A 19,473-nucleotide genomic window follows, 5' to 3' on the forward strand; every position below is an offset into this window, starting at 1 on the left:
TCAAAAAGTAACATTCTTGGCAGTATCTCTGAACGTATTTCCCTCCAATACCTTGTTAACAACTTCTTTAAGAATTTGTGGGTCAACACGTATACGCGGTTTCGCACACTCTTTTCTTTTATATGTTCTTCTCATTTTATAATTAATCTAAAACAAACGAAAAAAAAAATTGACAAATTGAATGTATGGGACACTTGATCCCTGATCAATTGTACCCGGGAGAGCCGTGATCAAGTGTACCCGGGAGTGCTCTTTTAAATTTTTTTTGTTTCATGTCAAGAGAAAACGTTAATTAAATAAAATACATGTAAATGCAAACTTTAATAAACTACTTCCAATGATTTTGACACATACTCAGTGAATTATTCATTCAGTTATTTAAAAAAAACAAATGAAAAACTTACCGAAACAAAAGCTGACACAGGAAAATAAAAATGGCTGCACTGCTCTGAAGTTGTCTATATAAAGATGTCAAAATTACGTTTTTGGTCCACCATAGACAACAAAGACTTATGTTGCCAATAGAAACATTATAAAAAGCGTTTAGTTTATGAATTGTCACTGGGTGATCAAGTCTCCCAACGGAACGAGTCTCCCCAGTCTCCCCTATATTGTTTTATTATTCTTATATGTATTTGTTTATTTCGTTTTGACTTGCCACACATACAGTTTGCATACTGTGGTTTAATATGGTGTAAACGTTTCGGAGTGTCCAGTAGTTTATTTATCGCAAATCAGGATCACGGACGTCCAAACTTCTCCATCCGTCCCAATCGCATTGACGACCGATCTATTTAAAGCCGCCATAACGTCGTCTGTCTGACCGAACTGGCGCGAAACTATTTATAATAGAGAACTGATCGGCGAGCAACAACTATCGGTCGCGCGCTACGTCATCAACAATTTAGTTACGCCACTGATCAACCCTCCCACGCCGCGTCGCGACGCTCGGTCGAGGATCCAGAATACATCGTGCAGTCTGTGACCTGAATAACGTCTGCGTCGGTGCACAGAAGCGGATCGCGTCGGCGACTTCCAGGCGCCACGCTTCCCTCTTTTTGTTCCGCCGTCGTCGTCGTCGTCGCGACTGCTCTTATCCCGATGTTTTTGTTTGCCGCGTCGCCGGCTTCCGAATAGCAAAACACGGAGAAGGGAATCGTAATAAAAATTTCGTGCTCCCCGGTGTCGAATTCCCGCACACCCTGTGGGTGGTGGATTCCTGTACTATTTGAGGATCGTGTTCCAGCTTTTCGGTATGTTGTTCGTGTTTGGACAGGGCGATGTTTGATATGATTCCAGGTTAAGGGGTTTTTCAATAGCGACGGGTAGATGTTGAAATGAAATTAAAGAAGCCGTTGCGTGTGAGGTGTTATACTTAGACCAAAAATGTACTGCTTTTACAACCGACCTCGTGATTAACTTTGCCTACTGTTTATTATTTCAAAACCGCAGCCCCTTATAGAACACCCTGCCGAGCAGAACCCGACGTCTTGTTTAAAATGCTGTCACTAAAAATTATTTGACGCAAGACTTCAATTTTTTTACGCAGCTTACTAAGATATATATTTAAAAGGCAAAGTTTTATCGTCATACTGGAGCTGCATCTATGTCAGGCCGGGAAATTTTGGCGCTAACGTCGTAAGTGTGTTTTCAATCGTTTTCGCCGAGCAATTCACAACACTTGTTCATAAAAAAAATTAGTAGAAAGTAACAATTTATTACGTTCTATGTCACTTGTTTTTATTGCTGCTCCTACTTCCCCTTCTGGATTTCTTATAAAATTGTAAACATTGAAACCATTTTGTTTAGCATCCGAAGGCAAATCGATCGGTTTTTTTATTTGCTGAGGTGTTTGACCTAATCATCTCAATCGGGTTAAAAATACAATGATACGAGGGTAATCTCAAGATTTCAAATACCTTCGTAATATATACGAACATATTGCAATTTAGATTAAACTCTTAAGAACAATGTATATCACCTGATGTTAAAATAAACGCTTCTACTTATTGGAAAATACCCCGCAGCATCAATGCTTAATCAAATTTAAAACGGTCCATTTACGTTTCAAATAAACATTCCAAGTTTTTATCAAACTAATAAGAATTAAAAGTTCAGATTTTCACGAAATTATATATTTTGACATGACAATTGTTTCGGCAACACCGTGTCTTTATCAAATGTTCATCATTTGATAAAGACACGGTGTTGTCGAAACAATTGTCATGTGAAAATATATAATTTCGAGAAAATCTGAACTTTTAGTTCTTATTGGTTTGATTTCAAGTTTCTACAAGTATTTGTTACGGTCCATCTCAGGCAAGACCTACTTAATGCAGAATAAATATCTGTTGGGATGGATTTTAACATGATCTTAAAAAGGCAAACCAATAAATGCACTATATTTTTGGTCGTATTATAACAAAACTCTTCTTTTAATTGAAAGGCCCTTGTGAGCCATTAAGTGACTATGACATGAATTCGGCTTCTTACGTTGGCAGGGATCCAAATGCGAGTGGTCTAATTTTCAATGACTCTTCCACATGGTTCCGGCACCTTTATGGCATCAGTAGATTGTGTTTTTTTTTGCGTAGACCTACGACTTCAAGGAACCCTACAAGAAACTTGATTCTTCTGACCAGTTCACATCAACGCTGCGAGAAATAAATAATCTTACCTTCGCTCATGCAATCATGTTAATTATGACGTCCACTATATCCTGCCCTTCTTATATAAGTTGGTTATCATCGATCTGTAGCAATCGACGTTACATTACCACCTGGGGAACTTTGATTAGGTTCCATAAGTTTTGAACCCCAGTTAGCGAATAGATGGCGCTGTCTATGGTCATAAACTTTGAGCTCCTGGATCTTGTAGGGGTATAGACCAAGTTCCGAAACAAAATTCACCAATTTCAATTCTGCGAGAGGTCGAGTTGTTTTGCACAGCGAGGAATCAACTGCCTGGTGTTCTGATATACCTTTCACCTTGTTGCGTCCATATTTTCTACCGATCTTGCGTTGCTTGAATGTACAGGCCTTGACCGTTTACCGTAAAATGCGCTCAACGTTTGCACTTACGAACACTGATTTTGATAAGTAAGTGAGTAATAAACCGAAGATCTTACAGACTTGTAGCAAAATGACCGCTACGGACCGCTAAAATCTACCCGCGCCAATTGGAAAACCCCAGATATGCTATCGTACCGTCGTATCCAGACGAGGCTGCACTTCATGGCAGAAATTCATCTAAGGTTATCAATATTATGAATGAAAGAGCACAGGGCTGTCTACCTTTTTTGCGATGGAATCGATTTTACCAAATAGATGGGATAAAAATTATTCCACAGCTCTGGAAACAAATACAAACAAATACCAATCTGGACAAAGTCCAAAAAGCGCGTTTCGTGCAAGATGATCCCTTTCAATCCCAATCATTTTTTTTGAAAAAAACATTTAATTTTTTGAACTCTGCAGTAACGGATAGCGGTTTTTTCCTCTTCTTGCCGACCTTTTTCATTAATGTGCAATTTCGCATTTGGCCAGTTTTGATAAACGCTCTTTCCGAAATAAACCACAGCAGAATAACATAACAGAACATGATATCAAATTGTAATAATCCAAACCATTTTTTTTTTCGAAATCAAATATTTTTCTTGCCTAGATGCCATGCCATAACTTTTATTATTACAGAATAGATCTTTCTAATGAAAAAACGTATCTTATTATTACCATTGCAACCATTTTGTTAAGAAAAATTATATTTTGTCGAGCCCTATGATAAAAAATTCTGTAGACACTCGAATGAACAATAAAATTATCATTAAAAAAAGTAACTAAGTAGTGATAAAAAAACTAGTTTTTAGTCACTTCGTTACTCACATTCTAGTGCTGATTCAGGCACTTTCTGTATTTTAGTCACGGGTTGGGGGCGTTCGGACGTTTTCGGTAAATTTTAACTACGGATGCTATTTTGGCATTCGTCAATTCTGACGATCAAGTTTTCCAAAATTTTCCAAATATATAATGGTCAGTCATAGGTAAAGGATAGTATGCAACTTGTTGATAAAAGTCTTCGTTATATACTATTAAAACACCAAAATCATTTAACTTGAACGCATTAGATTCCTTGAAAATACTCTATAAATAAATAAATAAGGCACCTACAAGAAATATGAAATATTGCTTTATTTCAATTGTCATATTTTTCTGTATACCTGCGCAAAAAAAAACACCAAGACAGAAGAGCATCAGAGATCGAGATTCAGAGATTCTTTTCTCACTATGCAGGCAGAAACTACCTAATAGAGTTCTTCAAGATTGTCAGGTTTTGGCAAATCATTAGATTTTTTGACAGTGAAATATCGCTAGATCAATATTGCCCGTACAATTTTTCCTTATAATTACATCCATTTGTACAGTATTCTAACGTTATTTTATTATCATATACACTTCCATCTAGTTGAAAAATCATTTTGTCCAGAAAGATATCAGTCAAAATGTGCATTATTTTAAAACTGCGTCAATCAGCAAACTGGAATATGTCGGATTATGTTCTTGTGCTATTAAGACGTGATTCGTATTCACACTGTCTGCTGTCTACATCTTTTTGAGCATTTTATGATGACAATTTTTTTTGTTACAATATTGAAAAGAAAAACGACATACGACAAAACGTTTTATTCGCCGCTGCATATGTAGCCTTTATGTCAGCAAACTGAATAGTTGAATAGTAAAAAATTCAACTGCAGTTGCAGTGACCGAACAAGTCCTGTCAGATAATGCAACGGACGTGACGCATACATAGTTGATGGAAACAATATCCCCCAAATGGATGTCGAAATAGGGAAGAGCGTAAAAATCTTCCCTTTTTCGAGCCCCTATGGGAACAAAATCAGATTTCAGAACCCGGTCATGTGAGGGACCAACATGGCGGAGCTCAACGCGAAGGGGAAAACACCTTCTTTTGATTGACTAGAATGATTTATGATGTCGAGGGGACATTCTTTTTAAAGATATTGGAAATTTTTAAATTTCACCCTTTGGAAATGGAAACCGCCGGACGAATATCACAAGTTCATTTTGGCGTAAACCATTGTGATTTTTTATGTTGCAAAATAAAACTGCAGTTTGTGATGCATACGTACATTTTGAAAAATTTATGAAAATAAAAAACGAAACAATCTGCAGCTGCAAATTTTCTCACATTTCTAGGTTATCTGGGTTAGTGGGAAAAAGTTTCCTCTATAGAGCCTGGGTTGAAATGTCGTTGTTTGAAGCTCAATTTTCATTGCAAATATAAACACCAACGAGAAGCTTTTTACACCAGTAATCCTTCCTCGTGACAGTGCATTTTACATACTAGTTAGATTTTTTTGTTATTTTTTTTCTTTCCTTTTTATGTAAACTGTGTAGGCAATTAAAAGCTCTCACACACCAATAAAATATATTATAATACGGTTTTTGGTTTTAGTGTGAAAATTGTTACTTGTTATTGTTATGTTAAAAACCGTAGTTGATTTTTCCCTATAACTTTTTGCTATGAATTTTTTTGTATTTATATAAAAACGTTTAGTTTAGCGGTTAGTGCGTTGTGTTTTAATTTAATATGTAGTGTGTTTTATAACAGTTGCAATGAATGAGCAAACATCCTCTTAAAGACTTTTTCGAAAGACAGAACCTAATTAGAAGAAAAACTATACAGAGAAACATTGCTTTCAGAAACTGTTCAAAATAATTCTACAACATCGACGAAGTTAAAGACACTAACAGAACCAATAGTTACTAAAATTAGATGAGCTTTAAAGAAAAAAACACGCAAAACCACGCAGTACCAGAGTTGCCAGTGATTTCTAGTAAGTTGTATCCGAGTAAGCCCTGATTTTTTGAAATTTCTTTAAAATTTTACTTACATACAATATACACACATTTGTTTTTCGTAATACGCTACTAGAAGGTATTTTAAAGTTCCTTTCATTCATCCAAAACTAGTTTTAAAAATATTGAATTTAAATTGTGGAATTCTACGTTAATGTAATGTTTTGTTTTGTAATGTTTTCACTACTAAAAATTATTTCCGGATTTAATTTGACGTCGTGTGGTATTTGGTAAGAACATTCCACACCATTAGTTTTTAACCAATCAAAATTGATTTCATTGACCGATTTCCATAGCAACGCATGTTTCTATAAAGATTTCTACTAAAATGCATCCGTTGCCATGGTGACCTGTCCAAAAAAAACACGTTTTGATTGGTTAAAAGTTACAAGGTGTGGATTTTTCATAGTAATACAATTTTTGACATTTTGACGAAGGGGTGCAACCATTTCAAAACAAAATAATGCTGAGACTCTCGAATCAGTTTATTCATAGACCTCACCTCATCTAATTAGTAAGAACTGAACGTAGCGGTGCTCGTTCGACCTGTATCATCAATATTATCATGACAAAGCGTCATCTATCTTATACAAGGGGTGGTGTGGGCGAGGGTAGGGATGGATATGTAGGTCGTAGCCTTCGCCGGGAGTTCAGAGGTCGCATAAAGCTGAATCAGCGATAACTGCATTTTCTCCCGTGACGGCAGAGCGGGGTGGGGGGGACGCCGCGCGACGCCCGATCCGGTCGATGAAGCTCGTGTTTTTCTCCGACCGGGCGAAGGTCGGTTCCGCCAACGGTTAAACAAGGACGCGATTCTGTACAGAGCCAACCCGCCGCCGATCATCGGTGTGTTCTAGTTTTTAACGGAAAACGTACTTTTCCCTGAATTTATTTGATTTTTGAAAAGACACTTAGAATTCGAATGCTTCAAATTCAAAAAGAAAAAACATTGATCCCCGTAGCGATTCGCATGATTATTATTGTAATTTATTTATTTATTTGGTGATCAACGGAAATACTACAGGTTAGCACCCATTAATGTATCCACAGGACTACATGTACAATACTATAAAAATATAGCTGCTATTAGCGTTGGGTCTGGTCAATTGACTTCTTAATTTACTAGTGAAATTCGATCAAAGTGTTTTAAATAACATCTTGCAATTGTAGAGTGTTCATTATTTTAAAATAATATGTATTTTGTAATAAATTATTATGCGTTTGTGATATCCATATCACCCTATCACCCTCTTAAGGAATTGCCGAATACGACACTTAGCAATTAGGTGAATCTCATTAAACATACCCACTCAATTTAGTTCCTCAAAACGACGCGACGACGACGCACCGCACAATATAAATAATTATAGATTTTATTGGATTTTTAAAATTATTTCAGTCGGTTGACACAAAAAAAAATGGACCGGTCAATTCCACAACGCTAGCTGCTATAATTAAAGTTAAAATATTAATCTAGAAATATTGTAACACATAATGTTATAAACATTATTCAGTTTGTTTAACTTGTTTAGTGGATATTGTGAAAATATCAGTTGGATTAGGACACTCGTTTACTTCTTCACGTTCGACGTAACTGAGAATTTTCTTTGCAGAGGTTGTTTTTCTAAAAGGGATATTAAAAGTTTGACTTGAGGTAATATTCAGACGATCCAACCTCAGAATTATTTATGTTAGAAGTAATTTTTAATACAAAAACAAAATATTAGAGATCTGTACTAAAGATCGTATATGACCTAAATTTTATAAACTGATTTGAAATAACTAAGTAATAATAATAATAAAAAGAAGAAACTTTAATCATTACCAAAATGAAAAATTAATAGGGTAATACAGAATCATCGAAAGGACGCTTTTAAGCTTAACTTTTGTTTTACAAAAAAAAAAACAAACACACGCTCATGGATATTAATATAAACAATCAAGAAACATGCATGCAAACATGCGCATTTCTTATACAAATCGTTCTCATTATTAGTATTTAAGTAAATATATATCATTTCTACTGCTATTTTGTTGGTCAATTTAGAAGCTAAATCAACATATGATGAGCTGCATAGAAATCATTTATTATTATTCCCGAATCCTACGTTAGTATCCATCCATAACTCCAAATTTTTTGCTTGAATTTTAAATCTTGCATCAACCTCATTGATTGGTAACTTAGGATGATTTTTGCATGGTGTAATAGTCTTATTGGCGTGATGATCTACCCTCTCAATTCACGTTGTTGGTTCTTTACCTCTTCATTATTTACTTCTTTTTTTTTATTCGACTTTGTGTTTTGTTTGTCTGGTAATTACTTTGCCTTTCGCTTTGATCATTTATTATTATTGTTATTTTCGCAGACGTCCAAATAAAAGTCATGAGTCATGAGAATGGTTGCTATGGTAAACCCGTAAGCGTACGAGATTATTGACAATAACAACATGCATTTGAGAGTTCTTTGGAAATCTACAATAGTAACACAAATACACAAAAATATTTTTATAACAATATTTAAAAACACAAGGGGAAAATCTTTCAAAAGGCCACTTTTCTCACAAAAATTCGTTATTTGTTGTAACATTGTCAAATTAAAAAAGGGTATTTCTTATAAACCATGTCCCTATTATCAAAAATAGAAGTTTTTGCTATTTTATGGGTAATGTTTAACGAAACATTATCCAAACATTTTCTTAATGTAGGTTGAGTGAAATTTCTAATTGACAAAAAAATTTTTCGGTTATAACAATGACTCCCTTGATTATATATTTATAGATATTATTTTTAATTTTAGTTTTATTTTCTATTGCATCGGATTATTAAAAACTCTCATTAGGTTGAAAGTAGATATAAGGTCACATTCCGACAGTAGATATGTTGATTTTCAGTGACTTTGGAATTTCTCCTTTTCCTCCAATTATAATAGGACTGTAGCAAGTTTATTTAGACGCGATGTTGGTTTATGGCGGTGATGGCAATGTCAACTCTTGTTTCAGGGCGATCTCTCTATTTGGTGTTGCATTGGCCTTGGAGTAATTTTTCTGGCGAGTATTTTAGTACTGTAGCTTATCCATCAGTACTTTAAAATTGATGGGCATCTCTTGGTGAACGCCACTGATCAATGCTTTGTGATCTTCTGGTCCGTTTGTCGATGTTATTCTGGTACCCTAGCGATGTGCTTCAGGTGGGATTGGGTGGTTATCACCTGATTTTGAATAGTGCACTTGAAGCCCATCGATCCAGGTCTTGCAATCTAGGTGTTCTTCTATGAACTTAACATTTTATTCTGTTATATTTGATTGTTTCATAATAATAATAAATAGCCTTTATTATAACAAAAGAAAACAATATACAATATTAATATTTTTCAAAACAAAGTAAACAGATAGCTTAAAATCGGCGCGGTCTAGCTTTAAATAGCTACTCTACTGAACTGCTAAAGAACAATTTATATAACCACAAATAAAATATGAAAAATACCTCCAAAATCAGAAGAACAACATAGCTCTACTACACACTACAGAAAATGCAATTGAGGATAAAGAATTTGATAAGTCACTATAATCCCTTGCTAATAATATAATTAGCAACACCTTATTAGGAAAATTGTATTTGTAACAAATGATCTTGGTATCTTTTTTTAAATGAATATAAATTTAAGTTATTGAATTTCTGTGTCAAAGAATTGTAAACACGAATTGCATTTAATGTGAAAGATCTACGAAACAAGGCACTCTGATGATGTGTGGCATCGTTAGTCTGTACCTGTATCTTACATTCACAGAATGGATAGTACTCACTCCTATTAGTAAGCCGCTCTCTCAGCGAACTGAGTGAATTGAGGTTATGGATAATTTTCATAACGAATATGTTGAAATGAGGAGCTCTTCTTTGTTCCCTTTTAAGCCACTTAAGTTGACGATATGCAGCAGATATATGGTCGAAGAGGTATAATAAAATGAACACGAGCATTCTGCAACCTTTGAATACGGCACTTACAAGTCGTTATAAAAAAAACCATACACTACATGACAGTATTTAAAATGTGAGAGAACAAGTGACTCACATAATTGTTTCCTAAAATTCTAAATTTTAAAATTTAAAATATGCCTGTTACTATATAAGATTTTCAGTGAGAAATATGCCTTTGAAAGACATTTGTTAAATATTCACGAAATCTTAGATCACAATCAACTATCCCCACAATTTTGTTGCTGAATCGACAATGGAAAGTTTAATATTATCTAACATTATATTAATATTTTGTTTAAATAGCTTAACTTTATTTTTATTTCACAATATCATTAAAAGCAATTTTGGTGGGTTAAGCTTTAAATTATTTGCACGAGAAAGTTCACTAATCCTGTAAAGATCTTAAATTTATAAATACCTCTGCATCCATGCTACTATTAAAATCAAAACAGTAATACAATTGACTAACCAACTAACCAAAATGGAACCTTGCGGCACCCCAGAGAAAATTTCAATTTCTTTCGAATATCTGCTACCACAGTATATTTTCTGATATCGATTTGAAATATACGATTTAATCAGCTCGCTTGAATTAGAGGAAAAACCGAATACAATTCATTTTTATTGAAAGATTGAAATAATTATTAAATCCTTGGTTCTGGTGGTTTGTTTCTTTTAATTGGTCTCTTATTGAAGATCGAGGCCAGTTACCGTTTCCTTTTTTTTGAGAAATAATTCGCTGTTCTGAAGACAGTTAAAGGGCGGGTAAAGGGCTAAAGTAGTAAATTTCACGCTAAAAGTGGAATATTTCGAGCCATTGACTTTTAAAAAGTTATAGCCGCTACTTTTACATGAACACAAGGCACCGAGTGACTGCAGAGATGAAGAATAGCGCGGATGCAATGAGTAAAATTTTCATATTGTCCACGTCCCGTGGAAGCATTCGTCCCCCGTCCACCTCCACCTCTCGGGTATCGCGATAGCAGTCTAGACACCATCTTTTTTTTTTGGAGCGTTGAAATCGATATAAGCAGACAAAATAGCATCGGGCCAAAGCACGCACTCTCGCTCATTCTCTCGTTTCCCTCTTTCTGGGTTTCCTTGTTTTGTCGAGACGAGGACCGCGATATTTTCGGAGGCGTGTTCTAAAAATAACCGGGACGATATGTATTCCGATTTCTTTTAACTATCGACATGACAAAGACAATGGAAACGCCACGCAGTCTGAATGTATAAGAGACGTTTATATATAATTTCTTTTCTTATACGTACGCTATTTGGGAAACAGAAATAAATTTAAACTAAAAAAATTAGCGAAAGCCGATTTCTACAAAATTTTATTATGTTTACCATAGAACTTAAAGGTTCAAATATTTTTTTAAATGTTTCTCGCTCTATTTCTGAATGGAAAGTGTTAGTGAGTTTGGCCAGGCGATTGCGATTGTTTAGAATCCCAGCAGATGACGTTTTCTGACATCGAAAAAAATAACAATAAATTGTATAAAAAGGAAATGCAACGATATGACCCTTTTTACATCATTGGATAGTCAAATTATGACGCAATAGCTCAGTGAAATGAGCGTTTCAATATCCTATCCTATATATATGTAAATTATGGGACCCGCCTTTTAATTTTGTACCCTTGCACGTATATAATTAAAATATCTAATATTTAACATTAAAACAATATCTCAAAATGTCAAAGGGACAAATGCGCGTGAATACAGCATTAGAGAGTGCAGGTCATGTTAGATTACTTTCACTTGTCAACGTCAAAATATTTGGAATTTGGCAGCAATCGGATGTTTTCGGAGATGTTTTCCACGCTTTGAATTATGATGTTGTCAGTTTTGACGGTCATGTTAGTGAATGTGTTCGAGTTGTTTTGCGTAAATGTACCCAAACACTGACGGTTATAGAAAAATTATAGTATGCAACACGTTTGGTAAACTTTTTAACTCACTCGTTTATTAAAAACTCGTTCCGCTCGTTTCAAATAAACTCGTGAGTCAAATACCGTTTTTCTATTCCCGTCTGTAAAATACCTAATTACCCACCGATCTAGCGTGCGGGAAGGGTCACTTTACGACGGTCGTAGAAAAAGTATAGTAGGCAACATGTTCGGTAAACTTTTTAAGTCACTCGTTCATTAAAAATTCGTTCCGCTGCGCTCCGCTCGTGTCAAATAAACTCGTGAGTCAGATGACGTTTACCGCACCTGTTACATAATGTACTATGAATCGTTTTGTCAGTGTGTCAGTCACAAACTAACGATCGTAGAAAAATTATTGTATACACGTTTGGTGAAATTTTTACGTTACTCGTTTATTATGCACTCGCTCCGCTCATGTCAGATAAACTTGTGACTCGAATGCAGTTTACTCCACTTGTTGCATAATATACTACTTATCTACCTTGTCACAGTTGTCACACTAACTGGTTTATATTCTAGTGTTTTTTGTACCTGTCACTTAACTATAATTTTTTTGCTCTGAATTTTAATATGGTCAACTTCCTAAGTATAGGACAGACTACCTCAAAAATTAAGCAATTTTTTTTTATTATTATAAACTCCGGTTATTTGTACATTTTAAGCCGAGAAAACAACCTCTGCAATTATGAAAAATAGCAGGGGTAAAATTGACCGCTTAAAAATTCTGAAAACAAGCTATGGATCTATGGATTTAGCCTACAGCCAAAATGTTTTTAAATTTTTTATTTTTTTTATTATTATTATTTATTTTATATTTTAAAATTAAATTAATAAAAATCTTATAAATATCAATAACAAATTTTTTAGTCGATAGAAAAATAGTTACGAATCAGTGATGTTTTTTTTTTATTACAGACTTTTTAACAAATGATTCTAATTATTATATATAACATTATAAGTAGTTTTGGTTGACTTGATTTGACTCGATGGTTAAAAGCCACAAAAAATAATAAAAAGTTTATGTGAGCTGCCTTGCCCCACCCTCTCCTAAGGATGCGAAAAACTGCCGTCCACTGCAAAGAGATGTAGTTTTTATTCTGGAATAATTTTTATCTAAACAAAGTTAACAAATGTTTTGGAAGAAAAAGGAAATATTTACTTAAATTTTAAGATTTATCCAGAATATGGAAGACCGGAAACTGCATTTCTTATTTGGGGTACGTAAAAAATGATAATAATTCTTTCCAAATTTTAATAACGGCCGTATTTTATTCCGCGTTTGCGCATACACGTTATGCCCATATTAAGGTCCTCCCAAAAAAAAAAAAAAAAACAAAAGTATCCTTTTTGACTTGACCACCTCCTACCAACAAACAAAAGACGGCTAGTTAATTCCCGAAAGCGGCGTCTATCGCGTTTTTTTGTATCGCTCGCATTTCACTTTTCACCATTCAGCGCAACCAGACCTACGTTTAGTTTCAACGACCTTCGTCCTTGCTCCGACATAGTCCCGTTAGGGGCGGGGACGGGAGTGGCGGTGACGCGCGGAGCTATCGACTGGAGTCGGCCTAACTCACCCCCCCGCACGTCTAGACAACCCCAGCCATAAAGGTGGTGCCTTCCAACTACGAGCATATTCTGGACGCTCCGATTTAATTGCGCGATGGATGCCGTCGAAATTTCGATATATTCCGATCGCTACTCGATTTGCCACTTTACGCCGTTAATTAATACCGCGTTCCATTCGAGGCGTCGTTCACGCTACAGGGCGCGTGACATTAGAGAAACAAAGCCACACCATACCGGGGTTTCAAACTTAAACCACTTCGACTGCTAACTTCACCGTCACAGTCAGTTAAATAGGCAAACTACTGTGCTCTTGATGCAAGAGACTTGTAAACTGTTATTGAACTGTAAAACTTAGTGATAATACGACCAAAAATATAGTACACTTAAGAGTTTAATCTAATTTGCAATATATTCGTATATATTATGGAAGAATTTGACTGTGATCCTTATAGTAAGTACGTATTTTTGTACTTGATTCTCGAGCTTTGACCCTGCGAGGCTGTTTTCACTGGATAGTTCAAAGGGTATGGGTATGGTCTGTTCATAAATATGAGAAAGTGACCAATTGCTTTTGAATGGGATTATCCAAGGGTGGTCATTCACATACAATGCAACAAGATTATTTACCTAAAGTTTCGGAATTTAAATTCAGGAAAAATAGAAAATAATTTTATACCTACCTGTGTTCTTTGGTTTGGTATCCTACTTAGTTTAAGTTTATTAGTAATCATTCTTATTTCGTATGTAATACAGCGTGTGTTGAATCGTGTGCGAATTATGCAAAATATGTGCGAGTCTAGTGTATCTCAGGAGATGCTTCCGCCCAAATGTAGAAAACACTATTCTATTGAGACTTAGGAAGTTATAAATAATGTTTATTTGACCCTCATTGAACGTGGTGTCAGCAAACAAGCATCTTTAGAAGAAACAGCCACATTGACCAAAATTCCAACATCAACTGTATGGAAAAAAGTCCATTTGGAATCCAACCATCTCTTCGAAAACCTCTGTCTGCAAAAAATATTAAAGATTCTTCTCTGGATTATCATGAAGACACCACCGCTGATTTATTTGAAAGTTGGTTTAAAAACAAACTAGTTCCAAAAATCCCTCCTAATAGCGGAATTGTAATGGACAATGCAAGTTATCACAGTAGACAGCTGACTAAAACCCCTTCCTCATGTATAATAACGATATTTATTTTCACGAAGATTATACCATACCAAAAAACAATTAATTGAGGTTCTACAAAGCTTGAACCTACAAAAGGAATACGTCTGTGATAATTATGCAAAAAATCTAGGGCATACAGTTTTAAGGCTTCCACCTTACCACTGTATATTTAATCCTATTGAACATGTTTGGCACCAACTGAAATCTGCCATTCGTCGTAACAATGTTTTTCCCCGTGTTAACTCCAATGTCCTCTAACTTATAGAAACCGAAGTTTTTAACATCCCTTCGCAAAGTAGTGTTAAACTTATTATCTATGTTTGAATTGCGTTTAGAGCTGAAACGGTAGAGTATTGATAAATAATAAATGTTATTTTTATTTCTTCCTGTGGAAAAGCGACGTGATAACAACGAGACACACTTTATGTATCCGTGTTTTAACACGAACAAATTCTAAAATAGGACATTCGTATACATTACATTAGGGTAAACGAGTGCTGTTTTTCTGTTTGGGGTTTTCTAAATATAGGCCGAAGCTTTTTCTGGGTTCCCTCGTCGATCTAATGCCATTACGTGGTATACGAAGTATAACGAAGTTAAGCGCTCTGTGGAGCTTAAAAGCTGTTTCCTTATTTAGGCCACGTAGTAAATCAATACGGCCATAGTAAGACGCTTGCCTGCTGGGGGGAAAATTGTGTTCGCCCCTATCGGCTTCGAACTCGATTAAATCAGCTTCATCAATTGTATCGTCACTTGGTGAAACCACATATAACGATACTTTCGTAAGTGTTTAAAAAAATTCCCAGGCTGGAATGTGACGGAATAGTATGCATAAGTATTTTAGGAATTTAGCGTAAATAGTGAAACTATCAGTGATTATGCATAATAACTGAGTACATTCAGAAATATCTTTAAATAATAAAGTCGTCAGATATTATGCATAGTATGAGTCGTTCCGTTAATATCGATAACAATTTTACAGGAATTATTATAATATATTATATATTAATACCTGAACAATAGATACTTTCGAATCACTGGTTATTAGGGGTAGGAAACACACAACACACAAATTAGTTGTACAAGTACCTACTTATTCTGAAATCTATTTAACCGAGAACAGCATATGTGACACTTAACTACTACATATCTTAGACTATTTATATTTTTGAACAAAAACTCTGTTCTTTATTCCATTATAATTTTTAGAACAAATAGTGTTTCTATGAAACTTAGTACACTTTGTTAAACTTGCATAGTACCAGAAACAATTGCGGCTGCGTTCTTAGGTTGTTACCTACGGCTAAGAGTGCGTCATATTCTTCTTTGAACAAAACATTTCGTCGTGAGCTTCTTCTTCTCCTTAGCTTTTTAGTTTATTCAAGAAATTTTAATTTAACACTATCCGTACCTATTGCGGATATTAAAATGAAAAGCACTCCCCCTGGCCTATATAAAAGTAACCGAAACCAACTAAAACTAAACAACCCTAATAAAAGAAAATAAGAATATATTTAAATTATTTACATTTACATGTCTACGAAATTGCGGGTGCCCGTAAACTTCTCAGCACTAAGAGTTTCAGTAACTACTAATAATTGTGAACATGTATGTTTAATTTAATACTTCAGAATGCTTATAATAGCAGTTCAAAATCGATACAGCCTGCAGCAAAACTATACCTAGTTTCTTAAAGCTAGAGGCTAATAAAATAATAATAATAAAATGTAAATTTGCAGTTAATCGTTAAATTAACACTGTACAGCATACAATACAGTGTGATGAATTAAAGTAATTATTAATTAAAAATTAAATAAATTAAACAAAAATAAATTAAATAAAGTTGAGCAGATAATTGAAATATTAATTATTCTAAAGTGAAGTAAATAAAAACTTATGTAAACGGAAGAATTATATGCAAATAAAATAAAAAAAAATTGTGACCTAATTAATTGTTGACTGACCAACACGATTTTCGTAACTGCGAATGGTGAGCTTTGGTTACTCGAAGAGCTTCGAACACAATGAAAATAATAATTTTCTTATTTTTAGAAAGTGCAGTTTTACTAATCCTTTTCTCGGCAACAAATTGAGAAACACTAGCCATTTTCAAGAACGAACTTTGACAACAACTATCGTAAGGTAGCTCTAATTCTCAATTTAAAAACTAAAGCACGGGTAGGTCAATTACCTGTTACTTTGGGAGCCCTTATCAATCATCATAGGGACAACTAAGCTTTACATTTCAATAATTATTTATAACTTACTCAGACTAATAGACAGAGCAAAGTGAGTTCCGAAGAAACTTATTTTGAACCGTAGAACCGTAATTTTTTTGTTTTAATTGAAAATAAATCAAAGGATTTACCTCTGATAATTTAATTTTGTTTAAGTTTGCTTCACTGTATCATACATCTAAATACATATTTGTAATCCTTGTAATATATATACCATTGAAAAGTTGGTCACCATTAACTTTTTTTGGAACAAAAACATTCTGAAAAATTTGTCATTGGATATCCCAGAGAGTTAAAAAAATGCTAATTTAAATGGATTAAAAAAATCTTAGAAAATTATTATGGCATAAATTTAAGCCCTTGAGTGAACCACGAGTTCAGCAAGTATAAAAATTTTGTTGGCAAATTTTTCACCGATTTTGAATCGGGCCGATTAGGAATGTATCATAAACTTATTTGATAAATTTTTAAAACAAACAAGGTCCCGATATGATCATTTAGTGGAAAGTGAATTGAAAGGGGTTAAAAAATGTTTCTCTTTCATATTTCAGATTGTGATAGCGGCACACGTCACTGCTACCCGGTTTGCAATGCGGGGCGACCCGCCGCGTCGATAACTCAACCCCCTCCATCACCCATCCACCTTATGACCGCCGTGCACCGCGTTGCTGCCGGATGTACCACCAACTCCCCCGGCATGGATGTCAAGCACGATATGGTCTATCATACCGACGATGACGTGCTATTGGTTAAGTCTGAACCTCAGATGCATTCGCCGTCGTCCACCGCCATCCTCCAAGTAAGCTTTAGATATATAGAGGCTCTACCCATGCTTATAATATAGGTATTTTTAAACCGACGATATAAAACCAATATTTAGAAGTCCCACAATATGCACATAATTCCTAGCCAACTTATTTGACCGCTGACAAGTCATCAATTTGACGGCAATATCGAATATTAGGTAATGTTTTTTAGAGCCAATTTTTGTAAAAAAAAATCGATGTCTTGCTAATCATTCATTCATTCATTCATATTTGTGTAATAAAATTTTCATTTTTAATATTAAAGAAGGTACTTTAGAGGCTATTTTTTAAATTATTTTGGGAAATGTCTTGCTACCCACTCAAAATATTTTTTTAATACAATTTTTATCTTTAATATTAAAGAAGGTATTTTTAGTGCGTTTTTAAAAAAAATTGTCGATAAGTCTTGTTAATCATTCATTCATTAATATTTGTGTAATAAAATTTTTATCGTTATTATTTAATAAAGTATTTTTAAAGTGTTTTTAAAAAAATGTCGATAAGTCCTGCTGAATTTTTGTAATAAAATTTTCATCTTTAATATTAAGGAAGGTATTTTAGAGGCTATTTTTTAAATTGTTTTGGGAAGTTTCTGGCCGTTCACTCAAAATATTTTTTTAATACAATTTTTATCTTTAATATTAAAGAAGGTATTTTTAAAGTGTGTTTTTAAAAAAATTGTCGATAAGTCTTGCTAATCATTCATTCATTAATATTTGTGTAATAAAATTTTTATCGTTATTATTTAATAAAGTATTTTTAAAGTGTTTTTAAAAAAATGTCGATAAGTCCTGCTCATCAATCATTAATTCATATTTGGCTAATAACATTTTCATCTTTAATATTAAGGAAGGTATTTTAGAGGCTATTTGTTAAATTGTTTTGGGAAGTTTCTGGCTGTTCACTCAAAATATTTTTTTAGTACAATTTTTATCTTTAATAATAAAAAAGGTATTTTTAAAGTATGTTTTTAAAAAAATTGTCGATAACTCTTGCTAATCATTCATTTATTCATATTTCTGTAATAAAATTTTCGTCTTTAATATTAAAGAAGGTATTTTAGAGGCTATTTTTTAAATTATTTTGGTATATTTGCGTAATAAATTAATCATCTTTAATATTAAAGAAGGTATTTTTGAAGTATATTTATGGAGAGAATTTTTAAAAGAATAATTTTCTAATAAAATTTATATTTTACATTTAGGTTAATTAAAATTCAGTTATGACCTGTGACAATGCAATATATTTATTTCGATTTAGATTTTTGAAATTCAATTTTCAAAATACAATATATATTTTTCAATTCTAGAATGGTTTGGTCACCGTCGTCACTACCGTTGGTCCGACGATGCTCCAACAGCAACACCAACCACCGTCCAACGGTGGACTCGGTTTAACCGTCACCGCAGCGAATGCACCGTTTAGTGTGCTCGGGGGCGGTTCGGTATCGCCAGCCGCCACCAAGCCGCGTCGGCCCGTTGCCTCCGCGGCACCCGACGATTGGCTTAGTTCGCCCAGCCCCAGCGCGGGGGCTCCCTCGCTCACCCCCTCCCCCGGACCCCCGAATCACGCGTTCACGGTGATAAGTAACGGGTATTCGTCACCATTATCATCCGGGAGCTACGATCCCTATAGTCCGAACGGAAAAATAGGTAAGTTGCTCGATTCCGATAAGACGGTGCGATCTCTTTTTATCCGATCAATGTTCTCTCATGGAGGCGCTGGTGACAGTAATGACTAGCACCTGCCCCACCCGTGAGCTTAGCTTTCTCCAAAAACTGAAAGAACCTGGAATGATAAAATTCAATGATAATGTAGAATTCAACTAACCATTTTAAATAGAATCCTCCATTTACTATTTATAAAACTTCTGAATTCTTCCTGCGTTAGTTGTTGTTGAAACT

At 34.4% G+C, this 19,473-nt stretch overlaps 1 protein-coding gene across 7 annotated transcripts in view; it reads left to right on the top strand.

Annotated features, from left to right (window-relative positions):
- Positions 1–19,473, top strand: part of LOC132703769 (ecdysone receptor) — a 277,047-nt gene that overhangs the window by 125,642 nt on the left and 131,932 nt on the right. For 6 of the 7 annotated variants that reach the window (XM_060673223.1, XM_060673220.1, XM_060673221.1 and 3 more), the window contains 2 exons: positions 17,315–17,562; positions 18,879–19,221. In XM_060673223.1, the coding sequence (XP_060529206.1) occupies positions 17,410–17,562; positions 18,879–19,221 (496 nt within the window). In that variant the 5' untranslated portion in view covers positions 17,315–17,409. Of the gene's footprint in view, positions 1–1,091; positions 1,254–17,314; positions 17,563–18,878; positions 19,222–19,473 lie in introns of those variants that run through there. The other variant, XM_060673227.1, reaches the window with a different exon arrangement.

Source organism: Cylas formicarius, unplaced genomic scaffold, assembly GCF_029955315.1.
Source record: "Cylas formicarius isolate icCylForm1 unplaced genomic scaffold, icCylForm1.1 PGA_scaffold_6__28_contigs__length_40554024, whole genome shotgun sequence".
NCBI classification, from domain to species: Eukaryota; Metazoa; Arthropoda; class Insecta; order Coleoptera; family Brentidae; genus Cylas; species Cylas formicarius.